This window comes from Hemiscyllium ocellatum, chromosome 32 (genome assembly GCF_020745735.1).
Source record: "Hemiscyllium ocellatum isolate sHemOce1 chromosome 32, sHemOce1.pat.X.cur, whole genome shotgun sequence".
NCBI classification, from domain to species: domain Eukaryota; kingdom Metazoa; phylum Chordata; class Chondrichthyes; order Orectolobiformes; family Hemiscylliidae; genus Hemiscyllium; species Hemiscyllium ocellatum.
The window spans coordinates 48,070,482-48,086,891 of NC_083432.1; the positions used below are offsets into that span (position 1 = coordinate 48,070,482).

Below are 16,410 nucleotides of genomic sequence, written 5' to 3' on the forward strand. Positions count from 1 at the left end.
CAGAGTAGGACTTATACACTTAATGATAAAGTCTGAGGGAGTGTTGCTGAACAAAGAGTGAAGGTTCATAGCTCCTTGAAAGTGGAGTCGCAGGTAGATAGAACAGTGAATGTGGTGTTTGATATGCTTTCTTTTATTGGTCAGAGTATTGAGTACAGGAGTTGGGAGGTCATGTTGCAGCTGTACAGGACATTGGTTAGGCCACTGTTGGAATATTGTATGCAATTCTGGTCTCCTTCCTATCGGAAAGATGTTATGAAACTTGAAAGGGTTCAGAAAAGATTTACAAGGATGTTGCCAGGGTTGGAGGATCTGAGCTTAGGTTTAGGGTAAAAGGGACATAAGGGGCAACTTTTTCACACAAAGAGTGGTGCATGTATGGAATGGGCTGCCAGAGGATGTGGTGGAGGCTGGTATAATTACAGCATTTAAAAGGCATCTGGAAGGTTATATGAATAGCAAGTGCTGGCAAATGGTACTCGATTAGATTAGGATATCTGGTTGGCATGGACGGGTTGGACTGAGGGGTCTGTTTCTGTGCTGTACATCTGTGACTCTATGACTCTATGTCCTTAATACCTCAATTGAATCTCCTTTTAATTTGTTCTGCTTCAAGAAGAATAATCTCAGGCTTCTCTCTTCCCTGGTACCATTAGTTTCTTATCTATGGTACTACTCTAGTAAGACTCTACTGCATCTTCGATCATAAAATAGTGGAGCAGAATTAGGCCATTCAGCCCTAAGAGTCTGCTCCAGCATTTGATTATGGCTGATACTTTTCTTAACCCCATTCTTCTCCCTTCTCCCTGTAACCCTTGATCTCCTTACCAGTCAAGAACCTATCTATCTCTGTCTTAAAGACACTCAATGACTTGGTCTCCACAGCCCTCTGTGGCAATAATTTCCACAGATTCACCACCCTCTGCCTAAAGAAATTCCTCCTCATCTCAGTTCTAAAAGGGTGAATAACCAAGGTATTTTCCCTTGGGTGGGGGAGTCTAAAACTAGAGGGCATAGGTGAGAGGGAAAAGATTTAACAAGGACCTGAGGAGTAACTTTTTCGTGCAGAGGGTGGTGCAGGTATGGAAGAAGCTGCCAGAGGAAGTGGTGGGGTGGCTATAATTACATTTTTAAAAAAAATCTGGGGATGGGAATATGAATAGGAAAGGTTTAGAGGGAGATGAGAGAAATGCTGGCAAATGGGACTTGGTCAGATTGGGATGTCTGGTTGGCACAGATGGTTTTAACAAAGGGTTTGTTTCCATGATGTATGACTCTATGACACTCAGGCTGTGCTCTCAGGTCCTGGTGTCTCCTACCCGTGGAAATATCCTCTCCACATCCACTGTGTCCAGGCCCCACAGCATTCCGTAAGGTTTAACAGCCTGTAGAATTCCACTCTCATTCCTCCTTCACCAAAGATTGTCTTTTGGCAGTAAATAAGAACATCAAACTGTTGGATTGTTGTAAAAAGAGGTTCATTAGTATCATTAGGGAGGAAACCTAACATCCTTACCAGCTCATGCTGATGTGTGACTCCAGGTTATTATGATTAACTGCTCTCTAAATTCATCCAGCTAGTGTTTAAAAATGTCTACGCTGTAGCCTCAGACTAGAGATGGGCTCTGCCTACAACAGCCATACCTACAGAATGATCTTGTTAATAAAGTAAACCTTTATTATTTTGCAGATGTCTCCCTACATTCAAAACTCACCTCATCAGTGCAATTTCTGAGTACCTTTTCTAAGTGTTGTCTCTGTATTCTTTGATGTCTGGTCCCCTTGGCTACAGATCGTAGACATGTTGCTACAATACAGATACTGTCTCAATGCAAGCTGTCATTAATGCCTCTTCAGTGGATGCCACAATAGAATTCACCTCTTTTGTTAGTTGTTGAAGACGAACGTAGTAAAATTTGAACAGAATGAAACCAAACTTACGAGGCCTGGAGCCCCTGAGATGTACACACTAAATCCGACACCCTACAACCACTGCACCCCTCAATCCCTTCCCCCACTTCCCTGCCCAGTACGGCCATGTCAGAAGCAAAAACACAGGAAAAATAAAGGGAAAATAAGAAAAGAAAGGGGAAAACAGTGTCTGGAAAATTTCTCCCCAACTCCCTCAGGCAATTAAACTAGTCCAGGAGATCACATGGACTATGCACATGTAAACCATCAATCCTTCTACATGATGTAATCTCCGCTCTAATTAAGAACAACTTAAGCTCCCTCCTGAAGGCATGCAAAAAACCACACAACATTACAAACACTGGCCCTCCAGCATCCTTGAGTAGCTATTGGAATTTGCTGGCATTACATGTGGTAGTTGTTTGAGAACAGTATCTTGTGCAGTTATAATAACAGTGGTACTTAAACAAGCTACATTAAGTGCATTTTCAAATCTCAGGGGTAGTGAAGAATGCTGAATGGTATTTTTTTTGCATTGCAAAGATGTCAATTTAATACAAAAGTGTTTAATATTTATCATGTGAATCTTTCTTTCCAATTTCCGATCCCATCTCTTCTCCATCACATCATGAGCCAAAGGGCCTGTTCTGGGATGTACTTTCTATGTTCTATGTTCTAAAACAGCTTTATTCCATTTCTGTGATATCGCCCATCTCCATTGATATTCATTTGAATTTCCCTGAGCTGTGCATCATTTGCTTTTTACATAGCATGGGCCCTTTAAGAGTACCCAGATCATGCACCTCACAATTTTTGTGATTGCTTTATGCTATGGATGCAGTCACCTTGGAGGGGACTCTGATCTCCATCCGCAGTCGTTAACTCCAGTCTTGACTATTCCAAAGTCGTTCTAACCCATTGTTCACCTCCTATAAATGGGCTCAGTCAAAATTATGCTGCGTGTATCCTAATTCATATCACTTCCCTTTCAATCAATATCCCTGCGCTCCCTGGACCAGCAACGCTTCAAATTGAAATTCTCATCCCTGCACTCACTTCCCAGATCCCTGTCACCTCCAGCAGCCTTCTAATCCTTGAATATTACTGTGGTCCTCCTCCACCCCATGAACATTTGGCTTACTCCAATATTCCATGAGAAGGTTGCACTGTCGGTCATAGACACCCCAAACCGTGTCATCCCGTCCGTTCCTGCATCACTTCGTCTATTCTTTGGACGGTTTTAAAATTGTATCTGTGGCCAGTTAAATATCTCCTTTTGTAGCTCTGTGAGAAATTCTGCCTGAGAACGTTCCTACGAAACGCTGAACATATCCTATCCCTTTAAGGCGCTACATAAATGCAAATTGTCAACTGTTTCAAAAAAGTAACGATAGATTTCCGACATGCTTTGTACAAGATTTATGTCGTCGTGTCTGGCAAGTTAAAAAAAAGTAATGTTTAACATATTTTTTTAAAGGCAGCCTCGCTTCTGGGTCTTGTTAAATCTGCCAATTCCGGTTTTATTAATTAGTAACGTGTATTTGGTATTGAAGCGTTTGCACACACACCTGATATACACCAGGAGACAGACTCAGTCAATTCCACTTTGTCTGTCTCTTTAATGTATAACGCAGCTTGCTACAGGGTTCAGTTAGTGTACAACAAACTGCAGCCTTTAACCCCTTCACCCCTTGTCCTCAACTCATTTCCCGACAGATAGAGGAAAAAAGAGGTTTAACGGGGTTTTCCGGTTGTCAGAGGTTCCGGATAGTGTGGTACCTTGAACTATGGCCATCCCAGAGGAAATCAAGAGACTTTTGGAAGGTAATATTCTAATTTAAAAACTTAATTCAATTGTTAAACTTCGCTCTTTTATCAGCACCGGGAATAAAGTGATTGTATGTTTCATACTTTTCACTGAACTAGGAACAGTTTCACCTTGACATGAACTGATGGAGGACCTTTTTGGGGAGGGGAGCGGTCTATTTCGTGACTGAGAAGACACAAGTTTTGCTTTGGGAAGATAAGAGGTGTTCACATTACAGCCTAGTTACCCTGTCTTCTCTTCCGGAAACATCGTTTGTTTTTGAGAAATTCAACTGAGTGTTGAATTTTACGTGTTTTAATGTCAAATTTCAACGTAGCTCTTAAAGTGTTCTCACCAACGTCTCTGATCAGTTCTGATATTTCATCAATTTGTTTGGATGCTATTTCGTTGAAGGGTTGGAGGTGGGCAGAGAACGTTTCAAAGTGGGGTCGGGGGAGGAAATTCTATATTAACTTCCTTTTTAAAAGACTCCCAAAGTAAAATCAGCAAATTTGAACCGGAAGTGTGTTTAAATGGAATATTGTTCATGGGGGAGGGCCTTTAGCCTATTGTAGCTGCTATAGATTCGCTCAAAAAAAAATAATCCATTGGTGCCTGTTCGTCAATAGCCCTGTGAATATTTCAAAGTATTTATGCAAGTATCTTCTAAATCTACTTCACTCACCCTTTCCTGGTAGAATTTTAATTAAAACAGTTCACAGGAATGGAGTGCAAGTATTCCACTGACTTTGGTGTACTGGACAGGTCTGCGTGATGGGGAGGAGGGGATTGATGCGATGTGGTGATATAGTCCTAATGCTGTCCCTAGATTTTGTGAACAGGAAATTGGAACACCATAAGCATGTAGGGCCATGGGGATTAATGAGGAATAGGACTGACTGGCTTGCTGTGTGGGAAACCAGCATAGACTTGACGGGCTGAATGGCTTCCTTCTTGCTGTGATGTGGAGGAGCCGATGTTGGACTGAGGTGAACAAAGTTTAAAAAATCACACTTCAGATTATAGTCCAATGGGTTTTTTTGGACGTACAAGCTTTCAGAGCGCTGCTCCTTCATCAGGTAGCTATGGAGTAGGATCATAGGACACAGAATTTATAACAAAGGATAGGTATCATGCAATTGAAATGATGTATTGAACAAACCTAGATTATTGTTGTCTTTCATCTTTTAGAATGGGTTGCAGGTTTCGGTTCATTAATATGTAAATACCAGAACTTCTTTTCTCGAGATAACTTAAGGTTTTATTTAAAAAAAAGTGACATCACAGCTCAGACAATGCATTAAAGATGTGAAGTTAGAGTCTGTCTGTATCCAAATCTTGAGTCAGACTGGTTCTATTTCCAAAGTGGAATTTACAAAATATTAAATGGATTGACTGCCTGCAGATAGTGCATTTTTAAACAAAATAGAATGTATCTGCTAATATTCTGCAAATATAAATTCACCCCATAGTTATATGTGTGCACATGTACGAGGGAGTGAGTGTGAGTGCACATGGTTTCATTTTAGATGCATGACACCATAATCTTTTCCTAAAAATTCTGTCACTCATGGTCCTGCTCCACAAATACCCGATGAAGGAGCAGCACTCCAAATGCTAGTCCTTCTGTGCTGTAGCTCCATTTGAAGAGAAAGAACTTCAGTCAGGCATGACATGTACAGTGTTGCAAGAATTCTGTTTCACTCTCTGATATTGGCTCACATCTGATGCATCACTGAATGTGCTAGTTTGGCTTACTTTTTTGGGTATTGCTATGTATTCTACGATAAAACCATAAGACATAGGAATGGAAGTAAGGCCATTCGGCCCATCGAGTCCACTCCGCCATTCGATCATGGCTGGTGGGCATTTCAACTCCACTTCGCCGCATTCTCCCCGTAGCCCTTAATTCCTTGTGACATCAAGAATTTATCAATCTCTGCCTTGAAGACATTTAGCGTCCCGGCCTCCACTGCACTCTGCGGCAATGAATTCCACAGGCCCACCAATCTCTGACTAAAGAAAATCTCAGCATTTCTGTTCTGAATTTACCCCCTCTAATTCTCAGGCTGAATTTGGGAAAGAGATTATGCACAGGATGCTCTCCATTTTTGGTGGAATTCCCATAAAACAGCCTCGAAGTACTACTTGTGGGCTAATGAATCTGATTAGTTGCAGTGTCTTGAAAAAAATGAATCCTGAAAATTGAAAGCATGCAGAAATCGGTCACAGTGGAAGAAAAATGTGCTAATCTTTTAAGAGCAGGTCATGATCTGAATTGAACTGAAGCATCAGCTTGGTGTCCTTAATCATATCCAAGTAGTTTGCTGCTTACACTTGAGGGAATTCACAAAGCATTATTCTGCTGCTGTAAAGACAAAACTGGTGAGTTTGCACGTGCTCAGGTCAGTCTTTGTTCCATATAACTGATGCTGGAATATGTAGGAAGCAAATTCAACTCTGAGTCTGTGCTGGCATTCGCTTAGATTGAGTTCTGATCTGTATCTGAACTACATTTTATCTGATTTCATTCTCTCATGATTGAAAATGTCAAATTGATGAGGTTTAATCAATTGTAGTCTTGACTTTTTTTTAAGTGAGTGTACCAGATTTCTACTGTTTTAAGTGCTTCTTGATGTCACCTACCTCTAATTTTAAAGTGATGTCTCCTTGTTCTTGGTTCTCAAGAATAGTGGTTCTGATCTCTTTTTAACACTTCAGTTGCAAGAGGAGAATCAAGCCGTCTTTGTATTCTGTTCTGAAATTGTCTCTTGATCTCAATATCATTTCTGGTGAATCTGTGTATTTCGCCCAAGGTCAGTATTGTTTCCTGTCTGACATCTAGTATCTAGAACAGTGTGTAGATACTGCTGACTGGGTTTAACCATTGTAGTGCCTTTTAAGATGAAGATTAATGATCTGCAATTAACTGTTACAGTCAGGAGTCGCACAACACTAGTTCAACAGGTTTATTTGAAATCTCAAGCATTTGGAGTGCTGCTCTGAATGTGGGTAATGTGGAGGTGTTAAAGAAACTTCTAATCGACTGGACCGTGATCTCTTGTGACTATGAAAGTAATGAGGAGCTGGTAATCCATGTTGAACAGCAAGCTATTCCTTGTGGATCATGTCTCAAACTGCAACTGCATTTTGTTTTTTTTCTCTTTTTTGAAGAATGCATAAAGATAGGTGTTAAGCAGTTAGTTTCAACTCTACTGGAGTGGACTACTGGGAGTGAAAATTCTCAGATATATCTGCTTGGATTTGAGCATTGGCATGCCGTGAAAAGCAACAGTTAAAAAGAATTTACCCAAACAAACCTAATGTTACTGATAAAGCAGTCTCTTGTGATTGCTGCAAACCAGTCTTTAAAATGGAATCTGGGTAAAGGAACACCTGTCAGCCTACAAAAGCCAAAAACAGTTTCTAAATGACTGTACAATTACCAAGGTTAGTGCTAACAGTAACCTGCATTGTAATGGTCACAGCATTCAATTAGTCCCAGCTGCTCTTTGTGAACAATTTGCACTGATCCATATTTTTTAAAAAAGTGTTTTTTGACTCACCTCTCTTCTATTTCTATCTCTACATGATGGGCTACTAATTCTTCTTGTATTCTGTAATTAATAAACCTAAATTTGTCTGTACATGGAACAGCACAGCACAGGAACAGGCCCTTGAGTCCAAGATATTGTGCTAAGCGTTGCTTCTCTTATATGAAAGATACAGTAAATAGAAGAGCCTTGGGAAAAGTTGATGAGCAGAGAGATCTGGGAGTTCAGGTCCATACCTAAAGGGTGGTGCACAGGTGGATAGAGTGGTCAAGAAGGCATATGGTATGCTTGCCTTCATCAGACGGGATATTGAGTTTAAGAGCTGGCAGGTCATGTTAAAATTGTACAAGACATTGGCTCGACTGCATTTAGAATACTGTGTACAGTTCTGGTCGCCACATTACCAAAAGGATGTGGACGCTTTGGAGAGGGTGCAGAGAAGGTTAACGAGAATGTTGCCTGGTATGGAAGGTGCAAACTATGAAGAGAAGTTGAGTAGGTTAGGTTTGTGTTCTTTAGAAAAAAGGAGATTGAGAGGGGACTTGATTGAAGTCTACAAAATCATGAAGGGTGACAGGGTAGATAGAGATTAGCTTTTTTTCCAGGGTCAACAATTCAGTAACAAGAGGTCACGCTTTCAAGGTGAGAGGTGAAAAGTTTAAGGGGGATACATGCGGCAAGTACTTTACACAGAGGGTGGTATGTGCCTGGAACAGCAGAGATAGTAGAGGCAGACATGGTAGATTCATTTAAGATGTGTCTGGACAGATGCATGAGTAGGTGGGGAGCAGAGGGATACAGATGCTTGGGAATTGAGTGATAGGTTTAGACAGTGGATTTGGATCGGCTCAGGCTTGGAGGGCCGAATGGCCTGTTCCTGGGCTGTAAATTTTCATTGTTCTTTGTTCTTTAAACATGACGTCAAATTAAACTAATCTCTTCTGCCTACACTTGGGCCATATCCCACCATTTCTTGCATAGTCTTATGTAAAAGTCCCTCAAACACCCCTATCGTATCTACCCCCATTCACCACTCCGGCAGCGCTTTCCAGAATCTTACCACTCTGCGTTTGAAAAAAAACTTGCCCCTCAAGTCTCCTTTGCACTTCCCCCCCCCCCCCCTTCACCTTTAAATGCATGCCCCTAACACTATTAACTCAAGCAAGCCTGGTTAACTTGTCTCTGTTTTAAAAACACAAGTTAATTTGGATCTGGGGAGAATATGCCTACAAGGGGAGGAATCCTTTTTAAGTTAATCTAGTTGCAACCAACTGAGGGCATTGCTGAATGAAGAAGGGGAGCCAGTTTGTCTCTCCTCCTCCTCTAGGCGCTTAATAGTTTGGGGTATCCCGTTTGAAGCTGTAATAAAGTGCAGAGTCTCACATAGGATCCGATCATAGCTGAGCAGAAAACTGGTGGCGATAGTAGTGGGCTGTGTGAAATATTTAATTCTGGAGTTAAAAATCATTATGACATTATGGCTTGAATACATCCTGGGAATTGGAGCTCATAAGTGCAACGTACTGAATTAAAGATGTAACTTGATTCCATTGTTTTGCTCAAACATTGTCACTGAGATAAAATCCAGGGCCCAAGCAAATCTCACCAACCAACCATATCCAAAAGTGTGCGTTAGAAATGATGCTACGGTTATAATGTAGGAAATGGTGGGCAATTTGTGTCTGCAAGTTCCTGCAATTGGCACATTTTCAAGACAAATGTATTCATCAAGTATCTCCATGTTAGAAAATTAATTTGATTACTGTCTCGTGACAAGTAAGAAAAACTTCATTTGATTGTGACCATGCTTGTTTCAGCGACAGGTCTCTACTCTGGCTCTGGCAAGTATTTTTTAATGAACACTTACAAATTTCTGCTGAAAGTTTCACCCAAATAGATGTGTCACGGAAATGTGTTTTTCAGTGACTGGGCTGACTTGTGGTGGAGGGGAGTGCGTTGCTGGGAAACGTACTGCAAATGTTGAAGCACTGTGGTAATTTGAAGGGATGCTTTTTTGTGACAGGAAGCTTCACAAAACAATTCAAAGTGTATTATTGGTGTTCTGTCTCGATGTGCAAAGAGTGAAAGACATTTGCAGCTGACTGTGCAAGCTGGTGGGTGTTCTTGCTAACTGCACAACTCTTAATGCATTGAGTGCACAACACTGACATTTGAGAACATATCGCCAACCAAGTTTTTCAGATTAAGTTGCTTTTCTGACTTGCCTCTTTGTTCAGCCTTAAAGAAAGAAAAACAATGTAACACTCCCTTTTTGCACACAATCTCATTTAATCAGGTGCACATGTTGCGTTCATGCTATTTTATAGGTTAGAGATTTTCCCAACATTCCTCCCTTGAACAACTCCAAGACAGATAATTTGATCATTTTTATTTTATGGAACTTGCTGTATTTCTTAGTGTCTTATTAAACCCTCATGCTGCTCTGAAAGCTGCTACACCAATGCAGCTTTGTTCTTGCCAGTCCTGCAGAGCAGGAGGAAGGCCTTGAAGTAATCCTGGTCCTTGATCCGAATGTAATGGCCGATGCTGCATTTATTAACTTTATTAACAAAGCTGTAATCCAATGCATCATTGCTAAATCCCAGTTGGCTTCAAGAAACAAGTTTCAGAAAGTAATATAAAACAATGAAGTAGTTCTGAAGAAGGGTCACTGGACTGAAAACAATGACTGTTTCTCCCTTTACAGATACAACCACACCTGCTGAATTTCTCCAACAGCTTTTGTTTTGTTTTTTGTTTTTCTTTTCGAAGATGACGCTTACTCTGCTTATCCGGATAGTCTGAAGTCTGTGGAATTCATGTTTGTCCCTACAGCAGTTGTCATAATCTCTGGACACCCTAAACTGTTTGTACAGCCAAAAAATTATTTCAGCAGTGACTCCTCTTGCAAAGATATAACAATGGATTTGTGTGTGGCAAGGTTCCACAAACAGTAATCAAAGTCACACAACACCAGGTTAGTCACACAACACCAGGTTAAAGTCCAATAGATTTATTGAAATCACAAGATTTCACAGCAGCTTACCTGACAAAGCAACAATGCTCCGAAAGCTTGTAATTTAAAATAAACCAGTTTCACTATAACCTGGTGTGTGACTTCTGACCTGTCCACACCAGTCCAACACTGGCACCTCCATATCATTGCACTCACCAGATAATGTGTGATCAAGAGATAAATATTGGCCGGAAGTCATTGGGATATTCCATCTCTATCTGAAACAAAAGGAACTTCAATTCAATACATTGTCTGACAACACCAACTAAGTAGCACTCCTTCAGTTCTGCCGTTGAGTGTCAGCTTAGATTTTTGTGTTCCATCTGAATGATATTTCAATACAACTTCTCTGACATTGAATCATATATATTTTACAATCCGTACAATCCACCTAATACAGTATCTCATTAAGTTACTGTCGCAATTCTCTCTCTCAGATATTTCTCTCTACTCTTTTCTCAATGAGTATCAATAACCTGAAATAGCCTTTTTCACAAAGATGTCTCCGTCACCATACCCAGTATGATGTGATCAACTTCAATGACCGAAAGTGGTTCAAATGTACAAGTTGGGACAGGCACTTCTGAACAAGTTTAAACTTCTAGATAATTTGAATTAGGCACTCCTTCAACCGATGCTAATATTTTAATGTAGGTTAAAGTTATATTTTTACCTGTACTTGACAGATGTAGGCTCTTTCATAAGGGGTTACACCCCCAATTTCCAAGGTTTTTTTTGCAAGACTCCTTTAAATTACTGTGAATAAGCAAAAATTGTGGATGTTGGAAATCTGAACCCACCCCTCCCAGTGCTGAAGGAACTCAACTGGCAGCATCTGTTGGTCTGTTGAGAATCCAGTTGATGATTTTGTTTTTGAACTGAAGAAGAGTCCTACCGACCTCAAAACATTACCACTTTCTTTCTCCAAGATGCTGTCAGACCTGCTGAGCTTCTTCAACATTATTCCTTTTAAATAGTTGGGGTGGTACAGTGGCTTAATGGTTTGTATTGCTTTCTCACATTGTCAGGTTAGACAGGCATGAGGCTGGAAGAACACAGCTACCAGGTTATACCCTCTACCTCTCTTCACCTATCCTCACTTCACCACCCTGTCCCCCCGCCCCCTTTTATCTGCAGCCACCACCCCCCCATCCCCCCACTCACCCCAAGTCCTGAAGAAGGGTTACACCCAAAGCATTGACTTCTCCACCCCCCTGATGTTGCCTGCCTTCCAGCCTCCTGCCTGTCTACTTTGGATTCTAGCATCTGCAGTTTTTTTTTGTCGGCTCACAATGTTGGGGAGCTGGGTTCAATTCCATCTTCAGGTGACTGTGTGGAGTTTGCACATTCCCCCTGTCTCTGTATGGGTTTCCTCTGGGTGCTCCAGTTTCCTCCCACCATTCAAAGATGTGCAGATTAGGTGGATTGGCTATGTGAAATTGTCCATAGTCTCCAGAGATGTGCAGGCTAGATGGATTAGACTTGGGAAATGCAGGGTTACAGGAATAGGGTAGTGGGAATGAATCTGGGTCGGATGCTCTTTGGAAGTTAGGTGTGGAGTTGATAGGCCGAATGGCCTGTTTTCACACTGTAGGGATTCTATGAACTGTGTCAGGGACTTGCATCTACATAAAAATAATGCTGGAGAAATTCAGCAGTTCTGGCAGAATCTGTGGGGAGAGAGAGTTATGACTGAGTTCAGTATGATTCCCCTTTGGAATCCAGTGTTAATTCAGTATCCCTGTTGGGGTTGGAGATGGTGGGAGAGAGAGAGAGAGGCTGACTTACAATTAGACCTGAGTTTCTTCAGCACTCTTTATTTTAATCTTGGATTTTCAGCACCTGTAGTAGTTTGCATTTGTATAGCGTCTTTGTATGACTGCAGGAGTGTGGGTGACTTAATTTTGAAATGGCCCATGAGGTACTGAAGTATAGTCCCTGTGAAAAATGTAATATGATGTCTTCCTTGCCTTTTAAAGCATCAACCCAGCTGAAATAAAACCTCCACCCAATAGTAACCTGCACCATCCCCCCCGCCCTCTCAAAACCATGAGGTAAATGGACTCCGAAAGATTTTTGCATTCCATGTCTAACCAAAGCTCTTCTGCTGAATTGGGTGGAATCATAGCTGTGTGTTCCCCATCTGTGTTTTTAAAATAGAGTGCTCGCCTGTTTTATCCCATCATATTGCCCTCCAGACCTGGATTTCAAGGCAAAAAGCCAGCATTTCAACCACTATGCTGGTCTTTTTTTTTAAATGCTTCATGTAACTCTGAAACTTGGCAATCTCTCAACTTAATTTACAAAGAAATTCTGTGCCTGAATAAATATTTATTTGTGTAAACTTCACCCTAAAAATAAGACTGATTAGCTGGTCTATACACTGGAACCATTTAGTCATTCTTCCATAACTTGGTCCAAAAAATACATGAGTCGAAACACTTTTAAAAATTTGTATACATGGGAGAATTTTCTCAAGTGGATTGACTGTGCTTAGTGAAGTGAACATTAAGTACTTGGCAAGTGTACCAGGATGTAAATGTTTAAATGTGCTTGGGTAACAAATCCCTTTTTTTGCTTTCCCTGCTGAAATAAATGGCAAGGGATTTAGCCACCTGGAATTGTGCAGCAGGAGTGTACGGCAAGGGGCTTGTGCCACAGGGATTCTGCACAATAGTGAATGGAAAAGTCAGTCAGGATTCAGTACGAGGGGAGTCAAGGAGAAAGCCAAGAGGAAAAATTAAATGCTTAATGCACTTTTCATAATTTGTCTTTCTTCCATGATATTTCGCCAGAGTGTAGTAGTTTACCATGAAGTAAACGCATGAAGCAGGGTGTTAATATTGTGACTTTTTGTTGTGACATAATTTAATTTCTGGGTTCATTTTCACTCTAAATCTTGCTAATGGTTTATTGCATTCACATATTGCTAGACCAAGAGCAGTCAATTGGAAGAAGAGGTTTAGTCTCTTATTTCTGCTGATTCTGGTGTTTTAGAAAGTTCTTGCAATCTCTTCCTGTGAGAGAGGAGGGAATTTTCAGAATCCATTCCTGATGCAGTGCCTTGTACTGAGATGGCTGTATGTTGAAAGACAAATTTTCCCACAAATAGCTAACATCCCATTTTGCACTTTTGGGTATAAGGTATGGAAGTACGCAAATTACTACTACAGATATAAGAGGGTGGCAACACCTCCTTTATCCTTTGGGAGAAGAGAATTGTTGGTTGACTTGTTTGAGGATTTGTGATTGCCTTTTTTTTTAGAAAAAGCATCAATAAAGCTAACAAATCTATTTTTAAATCAAACTGGTTCATCGACACTTCCTTGGCAAAAGGAACTGCCATCCTTTGTCTGGTCTGGCCAATCCTTTCTTGTGCCGTGTGGTTGGCTTTCTTTCTGGCTGTCTGAAGTAGCCTGGTTATTACTTGGTTGAAGGCATTAACTACCCCAAGAGGGTGGTAAGTTTATCAGCTGTAGATATTAGCTTTTTTTCATTTGATATATCCATCTCCCACAAAAATGACTGCTGCTCCATACTGGAGGTTATTTTGTGAGGGGCTAGTGTCTATACGTCATTCTTAATCAGTTGCAGATGTGGTATTATTTTCTGCATTTGTCATGCCGTGTCATTTAGATTTTCATTCTGGCTTATTTAATAGTTTTAAAATCACTTCATTATTCTCAACTTCTTTATGACTCATGGTGATGAATGATGATCAGTCCTATTCTGTGGATGTGTATTTAAGACAGCATCTTTTAAAGGGCTTTCTAAGCTTACACACCTGCTGGAAGAAAAACACTTTATTGAACTTGTCTAATGTCAACTTGGATTAATTCAGTAGATTATCTGATAAATTAGTTACTTGAATCCTTCTGGTTGTTGTCTTTTCTGAAGTTGTTGTTTTGAGATGTGTTTTGGCACTGATCGCTCATTTTAAAAATTAAGTTGTGGGATGTGGGCATCACTGGCTGTTTCAGCATTTATTGCCCATCCCTAGTTGCCCCTTGAGAAGGTGGGGATGAGCTGCCTTCTTAAACTGCGGCAGTCCACCTGATGGGAATTCCAGGATTTTGACCCAGAGACAGTGAAGGAATGGCGATACATTTCCAAGTCAGGACAGTGAGTGGCTTGGAGGGAAATTTGAAGAGGCTGGCATTCCCATATATATGCTGCCCTTGTCCTTAGACCTGGAAGTGGTCATGGATTTGGAAGATGCTGTCTGAGCCTGGTATTTGTATGGCACGAATGTTACTTGCCACTTGTCAGCTTAAGCCTGGATAATGTCCAAATCTTGTTGCATTGGAACACAGGCTACTTCAGTATCGGAGGAATCGCGAATGTTGCCGAACATTGTGCAATCATTGACAAACATTCCCACTTCTGACCTTAAGATGGAGGGAAGGTCACTGAAGCAGCTGAAGATGGTTGGGCCTGGGACACTACCCTGAGGATCTCCTGCAGAGATGTCCTGGAGCTGACCTCCAACAACCACAACCATCTTCCTTCGTGCCAGATATGACTGTAACCACTGGAGAGTTTGCACGATTGGTGAGAAAGCGTTAGCCATTATCTTTTTGAACTGATGTGTTGGGCTCTCCCATCATTGAGGATGGGGATAATTGTAGAACGGCTTCCTCCAGTGAATGGTTTAATTGTCCACCACCATTAATGCCATGATGTAGCAGGACGGCAGAGCTTATATCTGATCCATAGGTTGTGAGATCGCTTAGCTCTGTCTGTCATTTGTTGCTTATGCAGTTTGGCAAGTAGTCCTGTTTGGTAGCTTCACCGGGTTGACACCATATATTTGGGTATGCCTTGTGCTGCTCCTGGCATGTCCTCCTGCCCTCTCCATTGAACCAGGGTTGATCCCCTGGTGTGATGGTAATGGTTGAGTGGGGGATATCGCAGATCATGAAGTTACAGGTTGTGCTGGAGTACAGTTCTGCTGTTGATGGTCCATAGCATCTCATGGATGCCCAGTCTTAAGTTGCTAGATCAGTTCAAAGTCTGTCCCGTTGAGCACGGTGATAGCACCACACAGCACAATGGAGGTTATTTTCAATGGGAAGGTGGGGCTTTATCTCAACAAGTATTGTGCAGTGGTCACTCTTATCAATACTGTCATGGGAAGATGCATCTGTAGCTGGCAGATTGCTGAGGATCAGGTCAAGTATGTTTTCTCCACTTGGTGGTTCCCTCACCGCATGCTGCAGACCCAGTCTAGCAGCTATGTCCCTTAGGACCCGAACAGCTCGATCAGTTGTACTGCTGCTGCCACTCTTGATGGTGGACATGGTAATCCTCACCTACAGTATACTTTGTGCCCTTGCTGTCTACAGTCCTTCCTCTAAGTATTGTTCAACATGGAGTACTGACTCATCAGGGAGGAGAAAGTGAGGACTGCAGATGCAGGAGATCAGAGCTGAAAAATGTGTTGCTGGAAAAGCGCAGCAGGTCAGGCAGCATCCAAGGAGCAGGAGAATCAACATTTTGGGCATAAGCCCTTCTTCAGGAATGAGGAAGGTGTGCCAAGCAGGCTAAGATAAAAGGTAGGGAGGAGGGACTTGGGTGAGGGCCGTTGGGAATGCGATAGGTGGAAGGAGCTTAAGTGAGGGTGATGGGGCGGAGAGGGGGGTGGGGGCGGAGAGGTCGGGAAGAAGATTGCAGGTCAAGAGGGTGGTGCTGAGTCTGAGGGTTGGGACTGAGATAAGGTTGGGGGTGGGGAAATGAGAAAGCCAGAGAAATTTGCATTCATCCCTTGTGGTTGGAGGGTTCCTAGACGGAAGATGAGGTGCTCTTCCCCCAGGTGTTGTATGGCCGTGATCTGGCGATGGAGGAGTCCAAGGACCTGCATGTACTTGGTGGAGTGGGAGGGGGGGTTACAGTGTTCAGCCACGGGGCGGTTGGGTTTGTTGGTCCGGGTGTCCCAGAGGTGTTCTCTGAAACGTTCCGCAAGTGGGCGGCCACAAGGGATGAATGCAGATTTCTCTGGCTTTCTCATTTCCCCTCCCCGCACCTTATTTCAGTCCCAACCCTCGGACCCAGCACCGCCTTCTTGATCTGCAATCTTCTTCCCAACCTCTCCGCCCCATCCCCTCTCCGGCATATCACCCTCA

At 42.0% G+C, this 16,410-nt stretch overlaps 1 protein-coding gene across 1 annotated transcript in view; it reads left to right on the forward strand.

Moving 5' to 3' along the window:
• Nucleotides 1–3,491: 3,491 nt before the first annotated feature.
• Nucleotides 3,492–16,410, forward strand: part of LOC132830871 (src kinase-associated phosphoprotein 1-like) — a 369,860-nt gene continuing 356,941 nt past the window's right edge. Inside the window, exon 1 of the mRNA XM_060848771.1 lies at nucleotides 3,492–3,735. Within this exon, the coding sequence (XP_060704754.1) occupies nucleotides 3,699–3,735 (37 nt within the window). The 5' untranslated portion in view covers nucleotides 3,492–3,698. The remainder of the gene's footprint in view (nucleotides 3,736–16,410) is intronic.